Consider the following 14,752-nt stretch of genomic DNA (forward strand, 5'->3'; position numbering starts at 1 on the left):
TTCATACATTTGCTTATCTACGGTAAGCTCATCCACAAAGCAAACGAGCTCTGCAGCGAAGCCAGACTTGCGGTTGTGCAGCGATAATACAACTTATCAGTCTATCAATCAGTTTTATCATACCTGCCAAGTCTCCCGGATTACCCGGGAGACTCCCGGATTTCGAACGTTTCTCCCGGTTGTACGGGTCACAGGAAAATCTTCCGGAAATCCAGTTTGCCCCGCGCGTCCAGTGCTTTGTCTGGCCACGTGAGCAAAGTGGTCTGGCCACGTAGTAGAAAGGATTCCTCTTCTTTTTTTTAACGATGGTAGAAAGGTTAAAACTCAGTTTCATTGTGCATGAAGTAGCTGTGCACTTTGCGCCGCAGTGCTGCCAACGCAAACGTGGCGCTGCAGCCGCGTCTTGCCGGTGATGCGCTTCTCAGTTTGGCCCGAGGAATTCAATTTCTTGCGCTTCGGGAAGGCAAGTGGGGCCCGCAGAGCTTCAGCCTTGATACGCTTAACTATTCGCTCGCTTACTCCGGTGAGCTTGGCTACGTCCGGCGCACTGCATTTGCAGACAAGTCACGCTGACGGCGCCTCACTCCAACGTAGACGTTGCAGATACTCGCTTGGTCTGTTTTGATAGCCACTTTCTGTCACATTTAGTGTACAGCTTCTTCGGAGACGAGGCGGCGAGTTTGCGGCCTCACACGGTTCAGTCGGCATCGCAGACGCCGTGTTTACTGAGAGAGCAGGCGTGAGGAAAACGTGGTGCTGTTATCTCGCCTTCAATACTTTGTGTCACTACTGCTTTAAGTGGAGAGCCCGGCACTTAAAAGGGTAGCCGTTACCGATGTCTGTCGAGATAGCGCGTTCGCCAGCGCTCGCGACCGTCCCCGTCTCAACGGCACCCCTTACGGTCCCAATTACCCGACGAAATAACTGGTAAGCAAGCGACGACAGGCCTCGCACGCGGAGCGATGTTATCGCAAGTGCCCTTCGCACGACGGTGACGGCCGGGTCGTTTTATCTGTGCTTCAACCGCGTTCGTCCCTAGCGCTGGCGCGCTTTCACTCGCACGTGAAACAGACGATGCGTAAGCGATGTTATCGGTTTGGACTCTGTACAGAGCAGCGGCGACCGCAAAATCCCGCTGACAATGTCCATATGATTGCTATCGCAGTACCCCCCCCCCCCGTTGAGTAGATCTCCCGGATTCCGTTTCTTCAAACTTGGCAGGTATGGTTTTATTATTACATCACATGTTAATTACAAGGCATAAAATATATAGATGAGGGTCATAAAGTACTAGACTGCAATGGGACCCTCGGTAAGGATTATGTATAAATAATACAGTAGAACCCCGCTGTTACGTTCCTCACTGCTGCGTTTTCCCGGCTGTTACGTCGTTTTCCGCCGGTCCCGGCATAGCTCCCATAGGATACAATGTATTGGGAACCCCGCTGTTACGTCGTAACTGTCGGACCGTTCCCGTATGATACGTCGCGAAGTGCGCCCGGAGCCGACCGAGTGACTACCAAAGAGAGCGGCCATGGCGCATTTTCACGCAGCTTGGCCTCGTTTGACAGTAATATTAGCCGCATGAGAGGCGCAAGCAACAGAATCTTTCAAATGATGCAAACAAAAGCATGGCCTTCGAGATTCAAATGGCAAAGATGGCGTCTATGACGTAACTGCTTGCGAAAGCAAGGCCTTCGAGATTGGCATTCACTTCTGCCATCGCGTTGGCGTAGACTCATCATCATCGTTATTTGTCGGAGAACGGGAGGAGTTCGAGCTGGTTGGAGCTCGCATGGTCGTGCGTGCGGTTCGCGGTCGGACTCGCCGCGCCGGTCGTGATTGCGTGTGCTTAGTTCTTTCATGCCTACAGCTGCTGGTGTTAAAAAAATCACATACGTTGATTACATTCCTGTGGATAAGGCCGTCCTAAGCTCCGCGTTTCTCTCCATCGACTAGATCGCGGCTGAGCGCGCCAATTTTCGTGCTGCTCGTAAGAATTAAAATAAAATTCTGTACCACTAAATATTTTGCCGTTTTTCCTGTTTTTCGGCTCTTACGTTTCCCGTCTCTTACGTTTATTTCCTACGGTCCCTTCAAAAACGTATCAGCGGGGTTCTACTGTATACAAGGATTAGCAGCAGGTTGAACAATAAAACCTGTAAAGCAATACACATACCAGAATAAAAAGCAAAAGTGCATTAAACAAAGAAAACAAACAAATCTATAAATAAACACAGTATATAGAAACACAAATCTAGTACAGCTAAAGAAAAAGCAGGTCCAAAGTTTAGCAAATAATCTTTTAATGAAATTGCGCAGAAGTTTGAAGGTGATTTACTGTGATTAGTATGACCCTCAGAAGCAGCAGTTGTGCACTTGCACAGAACCAAGAACTTGACAAAAAAAGAAAAAGCAGATTAGAGCAGCCCAATGAAAACAGGGAGCATGCTGCTCAAAAAAGGTATCAGTTTAGGTTGCAAAAACACCAACAACAACCTAACTTCAATGTGCCCTGACATTGGTGTGGTGTATCTTTTTGCAGTCAGTACATAAGCGTGCACCTTGTGCACGGTGTAAGAATATTCAGGTGTTGACACTGCACACGCCTAAGCGGCCGAAGTATGTTCAGTCATGGGTCCGTTGAGCGTAGTGCCATATAATGGCTCGAGGCGGAGAGCGCCCACGAGTAGCCCAACCATGGTGATGCCGCGTGAGGGCCGCCGCGCCCTCTCCTGTTACTCTCTCGATTTCGCCCCTCGACAAGAGCCGCCAAGCCACACCGTGCGCCAAGCAGATGACGCTGTCTAGCAGACGACACACTCCGCCGCCCGCACGCCGACCTTTCACCCTTTTTCGGTCTTCTGCTAAAAAGAATCACGAATGTTGATCGAAGTTGTTGCTATGTTAGTAACGAAAATAAAAATGAAATAAACTGTCAATACTGCTCTTACTGGAGCAATAATTTGCACCCCAGTCAACTCACAGACTAGGAGAAAAAAGAAGTTTTATCCAGAAAAAAATTAATTCAGGCAGTTTTGGTCGGGCCCTCAGTCCATCGCTACTCTAGCACTCGTTTTATTTTTCCGCAGAAGACCCACCCTTTGCCCATAAAGTGACATCGCCTTCATGAAGAGCTGCCCCTACCTTTCATATTTTTCAGCCCACATGCTAGCTTTATGAGGCCTATATTAAAAAGTATGGGGGATTGTATGACTCCCTGTGGTGTGCCTCTATTTTGGCAGTCGAAAGTTTCAGACGCAACCGAGTGTGTTCCACTGCTCCAGACAATCCCTGTCGGACAGCGCTTTGCAAAGAGGCACACGCTCTCAGCACTCCATTACCACCTTCGTTGATACAAGAGCATAAAACCACCGTGCATAAAACGCACACGAACAAAAATGCCTGGCTTCAAAACAGCGCGGCTGCACATGCCAGCAAAAGGTACCATTATGAGCAGCATGCGGGTCGCTATGGAGATGACTGCCCCGCTTTTCGTAGCGCCCTCCAAGAAGGCGCCGATGAAACTGCGAGTCAACTGATAAGAACCCAAACATTATCTGGCCACGCGTGGATTGTGGTTTTCCACGCGTTGGGGGGAGAGTGTCAGCACCTGAGTATATTCTTACACCGTGACCTTGTGCTATCGCCTAGGCGCAAATGTGGCATGATACTGGAGTGTGTGCTGTACCATCTCTGCTCAGCCCTGATCATATTATGTCTCTAATATTTGACAAATCTTATATGTTTAGAGGTTCGAATGTATGCATTATAAAACATGCATGTTTGAATGTTTCAAAATAGGGGTTGGCAGACCTTTTAGGTGGAGGGCCGAGTTGCATGAAGCCAACACTGCGGAGGCTGGACAGCAAATGGGGGAGGGGGAAGGGGGGTTTGGCGAATTTACAATAATGTACAAAACTGTAATAGAAATCACGTTTATTTTCAGCACATATGTCACAAGGTTGCATTTTACAAACATAGGTTACAAGCAAGAAGCCCATTTGAGGCCAGAACTGCCATGTTGGGCTTCAGATAAGAAGCAACAATGGGAGAGGGCGGGGTTCTGACATCGTGCCCGGGGCTGCATAAGGGCTGCATGCGGCCTACGGGCCACAGGTTGTCAACCCCTGTTTTAAGACACCAAATGTTCTCTTGTACATTGTATTGTACCAGGTTGGTATTTTTGAATCTAATAGTGTTTTGCATCTAATAGCACATTAACCTTGTCTGGCGTGAATTATGAAGGATTGTCTTTAAATGCGTCAAATTTACATGTTATTTTAAGGCACTCGACATTCCTACTGCAACAAAAATAATGCCATAATAGGTTGATTTCTGTGTTTTATAGCACACAGAAATTTTAATTGATTATCTATTTATCCTGAAGCTGTTCATCTCCCGTTTTTGCATAAAACAGAATCAAGTCTCAGGCTAGAATACAGTGCAATTTCATTTTTGGTTATATTCATTTCAAGCAAAGAAAAATTGCGCTTTTGACATTGCCCGTGGGAAGCAGCATGTCATACGACACATTGATCATGGTAGTGCCATCAACAAAATCACCATATGCAGCAGTACACAATAAAGACACATTTATTTCGTAGGTGGTTCGATTCATCCAAACCTCAATGTATGTTGGTCTTTCTTAGCTGCTATTCGACACAACTATCAAAAACAAGGTGTGTACACAAATCTGTACAAAGCATCTCAAAGGGTTAAGTGATCACCTAGGAATACTGGTCCATTATTACACGTAGTCATCCATGTTGGATGTGTCTTTTTTTTCTAGGAACCAGGAGAGGGGGTCGGTGGTGTATCGGTGATTCTGGATCGTGAAGCACTGGCCACACTGGGACCCCGCGATGTCGTCGTCTGCCGGCAGCCTGAACCCCTGCGCTGTCGCTTCTACCGAAATGTTGTGCCAGACGTCGTGGTGGTGTCATGTCCAAGTTGTGCTAAGGTGAAGAGCCCTTGTATTTCAACACGCCGAACAGTTGTACGCTTGCCCTTTGCCAAATAAATTTATGGAGAGATATATATCATACTGCACTGGGTGAGAGATCCAGTAAACGGGCTTACGTCAGTCCAGTGTGCTGACCATTAATTTACTGAACCCAGTGGATAAGGTCTTTTAGCAGTGACGGTGACCATCATGGTTGGCACAGAGCTTCTTTAAAAATTTTTAGCTGCGCAAGTTGCTCATTGCTTGCACTAGCGTGATGAGGTGATCAGAGTGGTTAATAGAGGTCTTGTAGACTAAAAATAGGGCATGTGCCAACCACGATGGTATGGTATTTTGATTCTAATTCTACGGTATTACATCACTTCCTAAAGAACCTAATGTCCTTGTGTTTGGCGCAATCTGACCTTACCTCTCCCCGTTTAGATTTCTACCAGAAATTTTTGTGGGGGGGGGGGGGGGGAGGGGGGTTCAACCATAATTTATGTTCGTGCGTGCGTTTGTATATGTGCGTGTACATATACGCAAGCAAAATTTAAAATTCTCGAAAGGGTTTGGCCCCCCCCCCCGCCCCCCTTGGCTACGCCCCTGTGAATGAGCTCAGTTTTTGGAGAGAAGCTCCTGCTGAACTGTCTTCAAACATTTATTTTGGATGAGTGTACATCCGCTTGACTGAAAGGCTTTTCATCATTGTCAGAATTATTAAAATTGCCAGAATGTTGAAGTCATTCTCAAAATGCTGAAAATTTCTAACAGCATTGTTGTTCTTGTTTTGTTTTTGTTAATTATTAGCAGTTAACCGGCCTTTTTCTTTCATGAGTAATTAACATAAACTGCATTGAACTAATTTGACCTTGTGTATGCTTCGAATTTTTTTAAAGTGCAAGAACTTGCTTTGTAGTAGAGCATTGTTCAATACCAACATAAAAAATATAACCATTTTAATGAGAAAATGTCTCAAAATATGAAAACAGTTGAGGGGTTAAGTCACCAGAGAAAACTTGGAAATGTCATTTTGTTTCATACATATCTTTAGACACACAGATGGCCTAACGAAATAGTGCATGATGTTCAATGGCGTCATTGAGTTTCTTTTATTTTTATTAATGTGGCATAGAATTTTCATTTCACTGCATGAGAACCCATCCTTTGCTAATCATTCATAACGGGTATGTTATACTACCAAAAAAGGAGTATCGAATACTTTAAAGTAGAGCTGTGCGAATAGCAAAATTTTGGGTGCGAAGCGAATTCGAATAATAAAGATTTGAGTGCGAATCGAATAATTTTTGAATATTTCTCAAACATTTTTCGAATAATTCGAAGTGAAATTACAGAAAAAATTGCAGAGAATCCCTAAGTATGTTCTTGTGAGATAGCAACATGAATGTGTTTTTTTTCGCTAGGTTGATGAAGCGCTGGTGGGGTCATATTTCATAGTTGTCTTTCTTATCAAGAATGAGGCAATGTAGAGGCCGAATTGTATTTGGTGCAACCAAAGTGTTGCCGACAACACTTAACACGTGATAGGCAGAGATGCCATTTCCTCAGCCTCTCCTCCTCTTTCAACTTCTGTGGAAGCCCAACTGATGTGGGAGACAAGGGTGTGCTCCCTTCAAGTCCAGAGTTCCAAATCTGCCTCGTAGACGTCGATATATAAGAACATCTGAAATTTTGGATGCTAAAAAGCTTCGGTGTCCGATTTTTCGAACTTCCTGCTCAAATTTCAGGTCCAAAACAGCATTAATTGAGCCCCCACCTCTGCCACATGTTTCATCTCCATGTTGGAACCAGCGTTTTCTTGAGTTAACACATTTGCGACCGTAGCAGAGCTTGAAAGGCAGCTTTGCCGCAATACAGGTGTGTGATGGGGCGAAGCATATTGAATATTAAGGGACCACTTCCAATCGGACGTTGACCGTGTCTTGCCCAAGTTCGACCGTAACGGAGCTTGAAAGGTAGCTTTACTGCAATACGGGGGTGTGATGAGGTGAAGCATATTGAAAATCTGAAGGGGTCACTTTCAATTGGACGTTGACTGCATTTGTCTTTGGGAAGTTCAAATAGTTCGAATAGTAAAATTCCAGTGCGAATCGAATCGAATAGCAAACACTATTCGAAAAATATTCGAAATTTCGAATATTCGCACACCCCTACTTGAAAGTATTTATACGCACATAATACCTCTGTGTATGCACATTTTACTGCCATTCTTCGCTCAGCGAGTGTCAAACATCACCTTCATTTTCTTGACATCACTGCATCATGCATCCACCCGATTTGGTGTTTACTTTTCAGCGTAGCGTTTCTTGTGGTGTTGTGGACAAGTTACAAAAACCGAGTTCAGTGTCAAACACAGCAAATAGTGCAATTGTTTCGAAGGTTATTGGTATCCCTTCGTCGTTCCAGGTGTTTCACTGGCGATGACTTCGAGATGCACACCCTCCAAACCAATGCCTGTCCGTTCTGCAGGACAAAGCTTGAGGATGCTGGTGCCTAGAGTTTGGCTAGAAGGAATACCGTTGCTGTTGGTGGTTTAGGCAAGTACCAATAGACTCGTGGTGATGGAGCTGTCTCTAAGGCAGTTGCTGCTGAGTGTGAGGTCGTGCGTTCAATACCCGGTCGTGTATTTACGTTTACCTGTTGAGCGAGAGCCAGGGCACCAGGGGAATCCAGCAAAAGTGGCCAATGTGGCGCCCCCAATGGCGAAGCAGCGGTTCATTGCTCATCAGTGGTTGGCCTATGTTAGTTGTGCCCATGTAACATTAGGTTTTGGCACTTTTGCAAAGTGCTTTCAGCACTCTCACTGGCTGTTCAGCATCAATACTACCACTGTTGCCATCAGAGGGTACTGATGCGTGCACCACCGTCACCTACTCATCTTAAAATGGAAGTTTTTTTGTTAAGTGTGTATATCGAGGAAACATTTAATAATCTAGTGTTAATTTAAATACAGGAAAAAAAAACAGGCTTCAAACTCTGGCCATGGCCTGAGTTTGACAACTGTGTTTGGACTAAGGAAGCATGCAGTTCTCTTGAGTGTTTTCTCATTTACCTCTGACTACCACACATATTTATCTGCTTAGCATGTTTCTGAGGGTGATACTTATTTATGTGCTTGTTTGCCTGACTGTTAGTTTCTTTGAATATCTGAGAGGTACTGTGAGTAGCTGCAGTATCAAAAAGGTTTTACTTTTCTTTGTTAACAGTGTTAACTATGAAATGTTTCATTCCAAAATACCCAATGTTTCATTTGTAATGGGTCAATTGCAAAAATGTTCCAAATGAACTTACCTTCAAGGATGAACAACAAAGAACACCACCAAAGGTTTTTCAGAGAATCTATTCTGCGCACTTACAAAGGATGCTGTCCCATGTTGTCTCGTTGGCTCTGTGCACAAAGACGCAGTCGGGGCTTCAGAAAGTGGCCGAAAACATCTTTATTCGTGTAATTGGCACATGCTCGTGGGAAGTACATCGGAGAAAGAAGAACAAGACGGCCACAGTCAGCACATAGGCATACTATATTCGACAACTATATATGCACGAAAACTGCACACAACTTTACTTGAGTATTCACAGAGATCTCGTAAATGCTTAGTCACTAACTGCTTCACAGCAAACCACGGCATTGAAAACAGTTCTTGGCTATAACAGTAATTGTTAACACTGCTGCGTAGAATTTAAAAGTAAAAAGATGTAACAGGGTGGGTTGTGCTTGTCAGTATAACAAATGTTATATACAACGGCACTCGCACAAACTGAACTTGCGTACATTGTGCCGTGTAGCGTGCGAACGGGCGAACCACTGTCCGGTACTACAAGCGACACTACAAGTGGAACATCACGCTACATAAGGCTCTTGGGCAGTTTCAGTGTCCACCCCTTTGTACATTAAAAGGGACAGCATAGGCTTACGTCGAGTCAACTTAAATCACCAAGTTATTCAAGACTAGAAAGTTTGTATTCTATAACTAATATGCCTGAAGTGCAAAGGACATTAACACTTGTCTGTGCTTGCCCTTTTGTCGCCATTTTCCTTTGCTATTCAAGTTTACAGGTCATCAAGTCAACTTCATCGAAGTGAATTGCTCTTGTTGAATTGACAGCTTTTTAGAAACCCTCAAATCATTCCTTTTATGTCAGGATAGAAATTATGTAATTGCATAGCAAATTGACTAAAAGGTACAGTGATGCCACAGAAAGCACTGAGCAAATTTATTGTTAATTTGTTAAATTGTCAGTTGTTAAAGCATTGCACTTAAATTCCTGCATTTTTTCCTAGGCTCCACTGTCCATTTCTTTGTACAGTTGTGACTAACTAAAAATCAATTCATAAATAAGACCTGTGAGACCTTGTTCTTCTCTCAGCTGAAAAAGAACCACAGAACAAACTCGTTAAATAAGTCACAAGCCCAGACTTTGCTGACACACACTGCCAGTTATATCACAGCCAACATTATGCTTGAAATGCTGAGTAATGTGCTTTTGCACATTTCTCCTCATCACGTAGTTAATGCGTGCCTTTGTCATTCTTAATATTCGACAATGTGCTGGCAGCCTCACTTTGGGCAGTTGTACATTGCGGTAATGTCGGCTTCGCTTGTTTTTTAATTCAGATTACCCACGACTGACAGATTCTTAAAATCTACTTCGTGATCGCGAATTTTATGCCCCTGCCGGGTACTACGATTCGTTTTAGTTGTAAATCGAGTTGAACGCAACACTCCGGTAGTATGTGCTGACCGATTGAAGTGAGGACATAGCATCAGTTGAAGTGGGAAAATGTAATGAGTAAATATGTCCGCTTTGGTGGTACAGTAGTTACTGTGCTTGGCTGCTGACCAGAAGGTCGCGGGTTTGATCCCGTGATTGGAGGCGAAATGCTAGAAGTCCATATACGGTGCAATGTCAGTGCACGTTAAAGAACACCAGATGGTTGAAATTTCAGGAGCGCTCCATTATGATGTGCCTCATAGTCATATTGTGGTTTTAGCACATAAAGCCCAGAAATAAAATAGAAATAAAATAATAAGTACATATAGCCAAACAGCATTTGTTATCACATTCAAATTCACATGTAATTAGAGTTTTTATATGACGGTTGTTTATATGAACTGTACTGTCTCTGCTATAATGCTTTATTGCGAAGCAGGTACTTAATAAATGAATAAGTGAATAAATAAATAAATGAATAATTGGTGGCTTTCCAGTCGCTAGTCTTTTAATGGGACATGTCATGTCATGCGAGCTATTGGATTTTCACATCAATGGCATCAATCCTATCACAAGTTTGTCGTACTTTCACAGCAATACTTATGTTCTTCATAATTTTATGTTCTCCATGATTTCATTGGATGTTGTAAAGGACTAATTTATTCCTTTAGCTCGACGCAGTATGTATTTGCCATTGATGTCACTTGAAGTTTCATATCAGCATGGACGCTTGCAAGCTAAGTGGCATACAACTTGAGGCAGCAGATTCACGTATTTAATTTACAGTACGACCTCTCACTTCATAAAGGATTATCATGAAGCAAAGTTGATTGACCTAGACTTACTAATATTTTTATATTCACGTGGTTCTTACTTGCATCTGCCATACAAAGCCTGTGCTTGTCACTGTCGTAGATTCATTTGATAGGCAAGTAGATATTAATACCAGAAGCAACTTTCGGAAATTCTTCAATGCTTAAAAAAGATGTGAGAAACACGTGCTATAACTGTAACTAAAGCAGTTGACGTGCTGCACATCACAGCATCATCTTGCCGAACTACTCGCAGGTTCTTTAACCTTTCTGTAACTTGAGCCATCTGTATACACGTGAGTGTAGAAATAATTGGAAGGTTTTCTCGGAAGGTGTAGGCCTTGCATTTCCATTCAGGAACAAATAGAAGCTACAGGAACAAACAACAATCTCACTACTCTCGGATTTGCAGGTGCACATTTTCTGCCAGGCAACATCTCATCAAAAGTCCTCACCAGTTTTTTACTGTACAGACCCGCTGAGTTGTCGTATATGTATCTTGCGTAAGCAGTCGTCTACTGCAAAACAAAAGTGCTAATGAAGCATATTGTTCTCGCAAAGGGAACGTGCAAAACATTCTATAACTATGTGGGCACGCGCGTGCTAGAATTTGCTGCATCGAACTTCCCCTGCAGGTTGTCCTCACACACCAATGCTGTTTCCTCATGTGCTTTACATTGTAGTGAACAGTTCTGTGCATGACTGCCTTTGTGAGAACACTGCAACATGTACTTTTGAAAGCAAGTTATTGGAGTTGCAGTTCCTCGACTGTACTGGCACTTCGCGGTGTTTTCATCCTCATCTGGCTGCCTCTTCATATCATTAATTGAGTTGGCTAGTTGTGATTTTTTTTAAATTGTGTTCTTCATTTTATACACTGGCTGCATTAATTTTTATCAAGAACTACCATTCCAAGCACTGGCGCAGTGTAAACTTGGTGTGAGATTTGTCGATCAGGAGATGCGCGGTGAGGTGGCCATTACGCTGGAAGATTCCTGGTGTGCTTGAGCAATTTGTCTTATTCGTAACGCTAGTGAGGGGAGCGATAAAATTCCTTTGTTATCAAAATGCTACTTCGGTTTGCTTTAGTTCCTAGAATGGTTTCTGGAGTATTAATGATGCTTTGAGATGGGGATTTTTCAGAGCCCGTTGCGCACTTGGTCTTTTTTTTTTTTTTTGCTATATCTTGCAGTTCTTATTTAGGTCTGGTCTGGCTTTTCCTCTAGAGAGGAAGTGAAAGAGCCCAGTGAAATTTTTTTAAAGTTAAAGTATGTAAAGTTATTCATAGATAAACATTTGTGAAATAAATTGCCAAGTGTCTGTACCTCAAATGAGTGTGCACTTAAATGATGTGCTCTGTCATGCTAGTAGAGTGTAAATGCATTGTTGTTATAACTAAGCGAGGTAACTGAACAATTTTGATGTAGGATAGGTTGCAGTTGGTCAGGAGGTTACTAGACAAATTCCTTGCTGTGTTCCTTGGTTTCTTGCAGTTCCTTCACTCTCAGCTAATGCCACACTAGCCGAGGCCATAGGCAATGAGGCTTGTGAGCAAATTATTCAATACTGATAGCAGCACCGAGAAAATTGATGAGGATTGTTTTACGGTCACAGAGAGTACCATTAGCACTGAAAATTCGTGCTGTGAATCCGTTGCACAATTTAATGATTTGCATGTATTGAATGATGACTAAATTTTTTGTGACCTGCTCTCACTTGGCATTGCTCGAGTGTACTGCCAAGCTGCTGTGCACATTATAAATTCGAAGATGTATCCCTCTTGTATGTGCGGCAGGCCTCAGCATTCCATTTGGCTCTCTGTAGTGGTGCATCCTTGTCATTTATTTCTTATTCATTATTTGCGATGAGTAGTCCAAATGGTTGTATTTATGTATGCTGTGGTTGTAGTTTCTGACAACCTCTATTAGCACTGCTGCGTTGAAATTTCGAATGTATTGTACGCGAAGTTCATTAGGACTCTGGTCCTTGCAAAACTGCGCTGTGATAGCCCCAATTCCTCTTCTCACGTTGTCCTCGGAATAAAGCATGACTGTTCTTGAAGAAAAGAATATGCTCGTCATTTTATCATAGCATATCCTGACTGCAAGACTTGTACGTTGAAACAGCAACAAGTGCATCAGCTTTGTTTGCAATGCAAAGCACAGTAGCGTATGTTCTTTGCAGATGTGTAAAGTCACCTGTACACCAGCTCATTATGCATTCTTTGTTTTGATACACTGCACATCAGGGATGTTAACTCTTCGTGTGACATTGTCCAATGATTTCATTTTGGCTCATATATATCTGTCGCTTCATCCTGTTTGTCTCCCTATGCTTATGTGCAACATAAAAACATGAAAAAAGTGACCACAGAAGGTAATAACAAATAGACTGCTGATACATATCGCAATAACAACATTGAATCAATTATAGAGAAATCTAGAAACACTTATGCAGTTTTTTAAAGAAAAGCATTTTCACCTAGAAGTGCAGCACAGGAATTTGTTACTTGTACAGCAGTGCTTGCTTCAGACAAAGTGTTCAGCTGCAACAAATTATAAATATGTGTGTGTCGTAAAAGATTTCTTGGTAGTCAAAATAAAGCAAAGGGATTGTTTACAAAGGTTTACAAAGCTGTTTTACTTCAACAGATGAATTCATCCACGGCAACATTAGTCCTGGGCATAATGTTTAAAGTCGTCTCTGTAAGACATTTTTCAACAAGCAGAGCTTGACCATAGGAAATAATCTTTTGAGGAAATACATCAAAACTGCAGGCACTAGTCTGCAAAATTAAATCACTATAAAAGTGCTGTGCACCTTATGAGGTGTGCGAGAAGGGGAAGTTATGGTACTGGTTTTGTTTATATTCATAATATCAAAAAAAAAAAAAAACTGCTGAAGCTTTCTTTAAATCAAGGGGTCACATGCACCAAACACATGACCATATTTTTCAAAGGCCATAGGTGGCGCTACTAATCTTGCGCTTTCACAAGTAACTGTAGTGGTTGAGAAAATTGTCATCCGACCATCGCCACAACCGGGGATGGTTGGACGCCTCAGCTGGCTTCACTATTGCATGGCTGTAGTGAAGTAAACCATGTTTCAAGCCTGCAATCTATTGTAAAAAAAGGCATGCCCTAGCCCCTACGCCTAGCTTCTTTTAAATGCGAAGCATTTCTTAGCGAACCTCAGGCACTTTGGGCGTTTCTATCTACGTATCTATCTATCTATCTATCTATCTATCTAGCCGCCTACGTCTGGGCGCTCTCCTCGTCGTCTCCATAACTTCTAATGTACCAAAATTGGCATAGCAGAGGATCAGTGTATGGTGAACACGATTCACTGGTCATGACTTGAATAACGCAAAATACCTGTCGCGTACGTCATGAAACCCTTTCTCTCAGTCACGTGTGGCACATACCCGCATACCAGAGTTTATGTTATGCGGGTATGTGCCACAGGTGATACAAAGTCTCAACCAACACAGTAAACGTGAACACACACCTTGACACGCAAGGAAAGTGATAGTAATAATAATGGTAGATGCTTTAATTTTGACCATCTGGTATTCTTTAAGTGCACCGAGATCGCACAGTACACGGGCATCTAGCATTTTGCATCCACCGAAATGCGACCCCCGCGGTCGGGATCGAACCCGCGACCTTCGGGTCAGCAGCCGAGCACCGTAACCGCTACACCACCGTGGCGGACACAAGGAAAGTGAGGAAGCTGAAAACAGAACACCCCTAGAAGACGCTCAACTACCACGTACTTGTTCACGTGGTGCGCAACGTGGACCACGTCGATTACGCAGAAACCGGGGTCAATGCTTCCTACAATAAATATGCCGAGAGAACCTGGCCGCTCATCATTATCGGTGAATTCAAGATTGATTTATCAAGACCCTATAACTACTGGTCTTTATACGGCGTGAAAGACGGCTTCAATGTGGACAGGGCATCAAAAGACCCCGCTGCCACGTGCGGGACAAGAGGCGTCATAGATCATTTCATCGTAAGAGGCAGCCAGGGTTTCCACCAGCTGTGCTATACCTCGCACTTCACTGCACTTAGACCTCTCGTAGCCGCGATCACGAACAGATCCGATTTACAAGTCCGGCCCAGTTGCTGGTGCTCACTGATCACGGTGAACCCCTTCCAGACATACGGGTTCGTGAAACGTGCGTGCGCTCTCGTCGTAACAGATAACTATAAGCATAACAACTGTAACCCAACTAACTGCAAAGTTAGTTCTGTGA

The 14,752-nt window shown here is 43.4% G+C and overlaps 1 protein-coding gene across 1 annotated transcript in view; it reads left to right on the forward strand.

Moving 5' to 3' along the window:
* LOC119406771 (intraflagellar transport protein 122 homolog) overlaps window positions 1–7,751 on the forward strand; it is a 73,876-nt gene extending 66,125 nt beyond the window's left edge. Inside the window, 2 exon segments of the mRNA XM_049420203.1 lie at window positions 4,793–4,965; window positions 7,376–7,751. Coding sequence (XP_049276160.1) covers window positions 4,793–4,965; window positions 7,376–7,463 — 261 coding nt within the window. The 3' untranslated portion in view covers window positions 7,464–7,751.
* Window positions 7,752–14,752: the final 7,001 nt, after the last annotated feature.

Source organism: Rhipicephalus sanguineus, chromosome 10 (genome assembly GCF_013339695.2).
Source record: "Rhipicephalus sanguineus isolate Rsan-2018 chromosome 10, BIME_Rsan_1.4, whole genome shotgun sequence".
Lineage (NCBI taxonomy): Eukaryota > Metazoa > Arthropoda > Arachnida > Ixodida > Ixodidae > Rhipicephalus > Rhipicephalus sanguineus.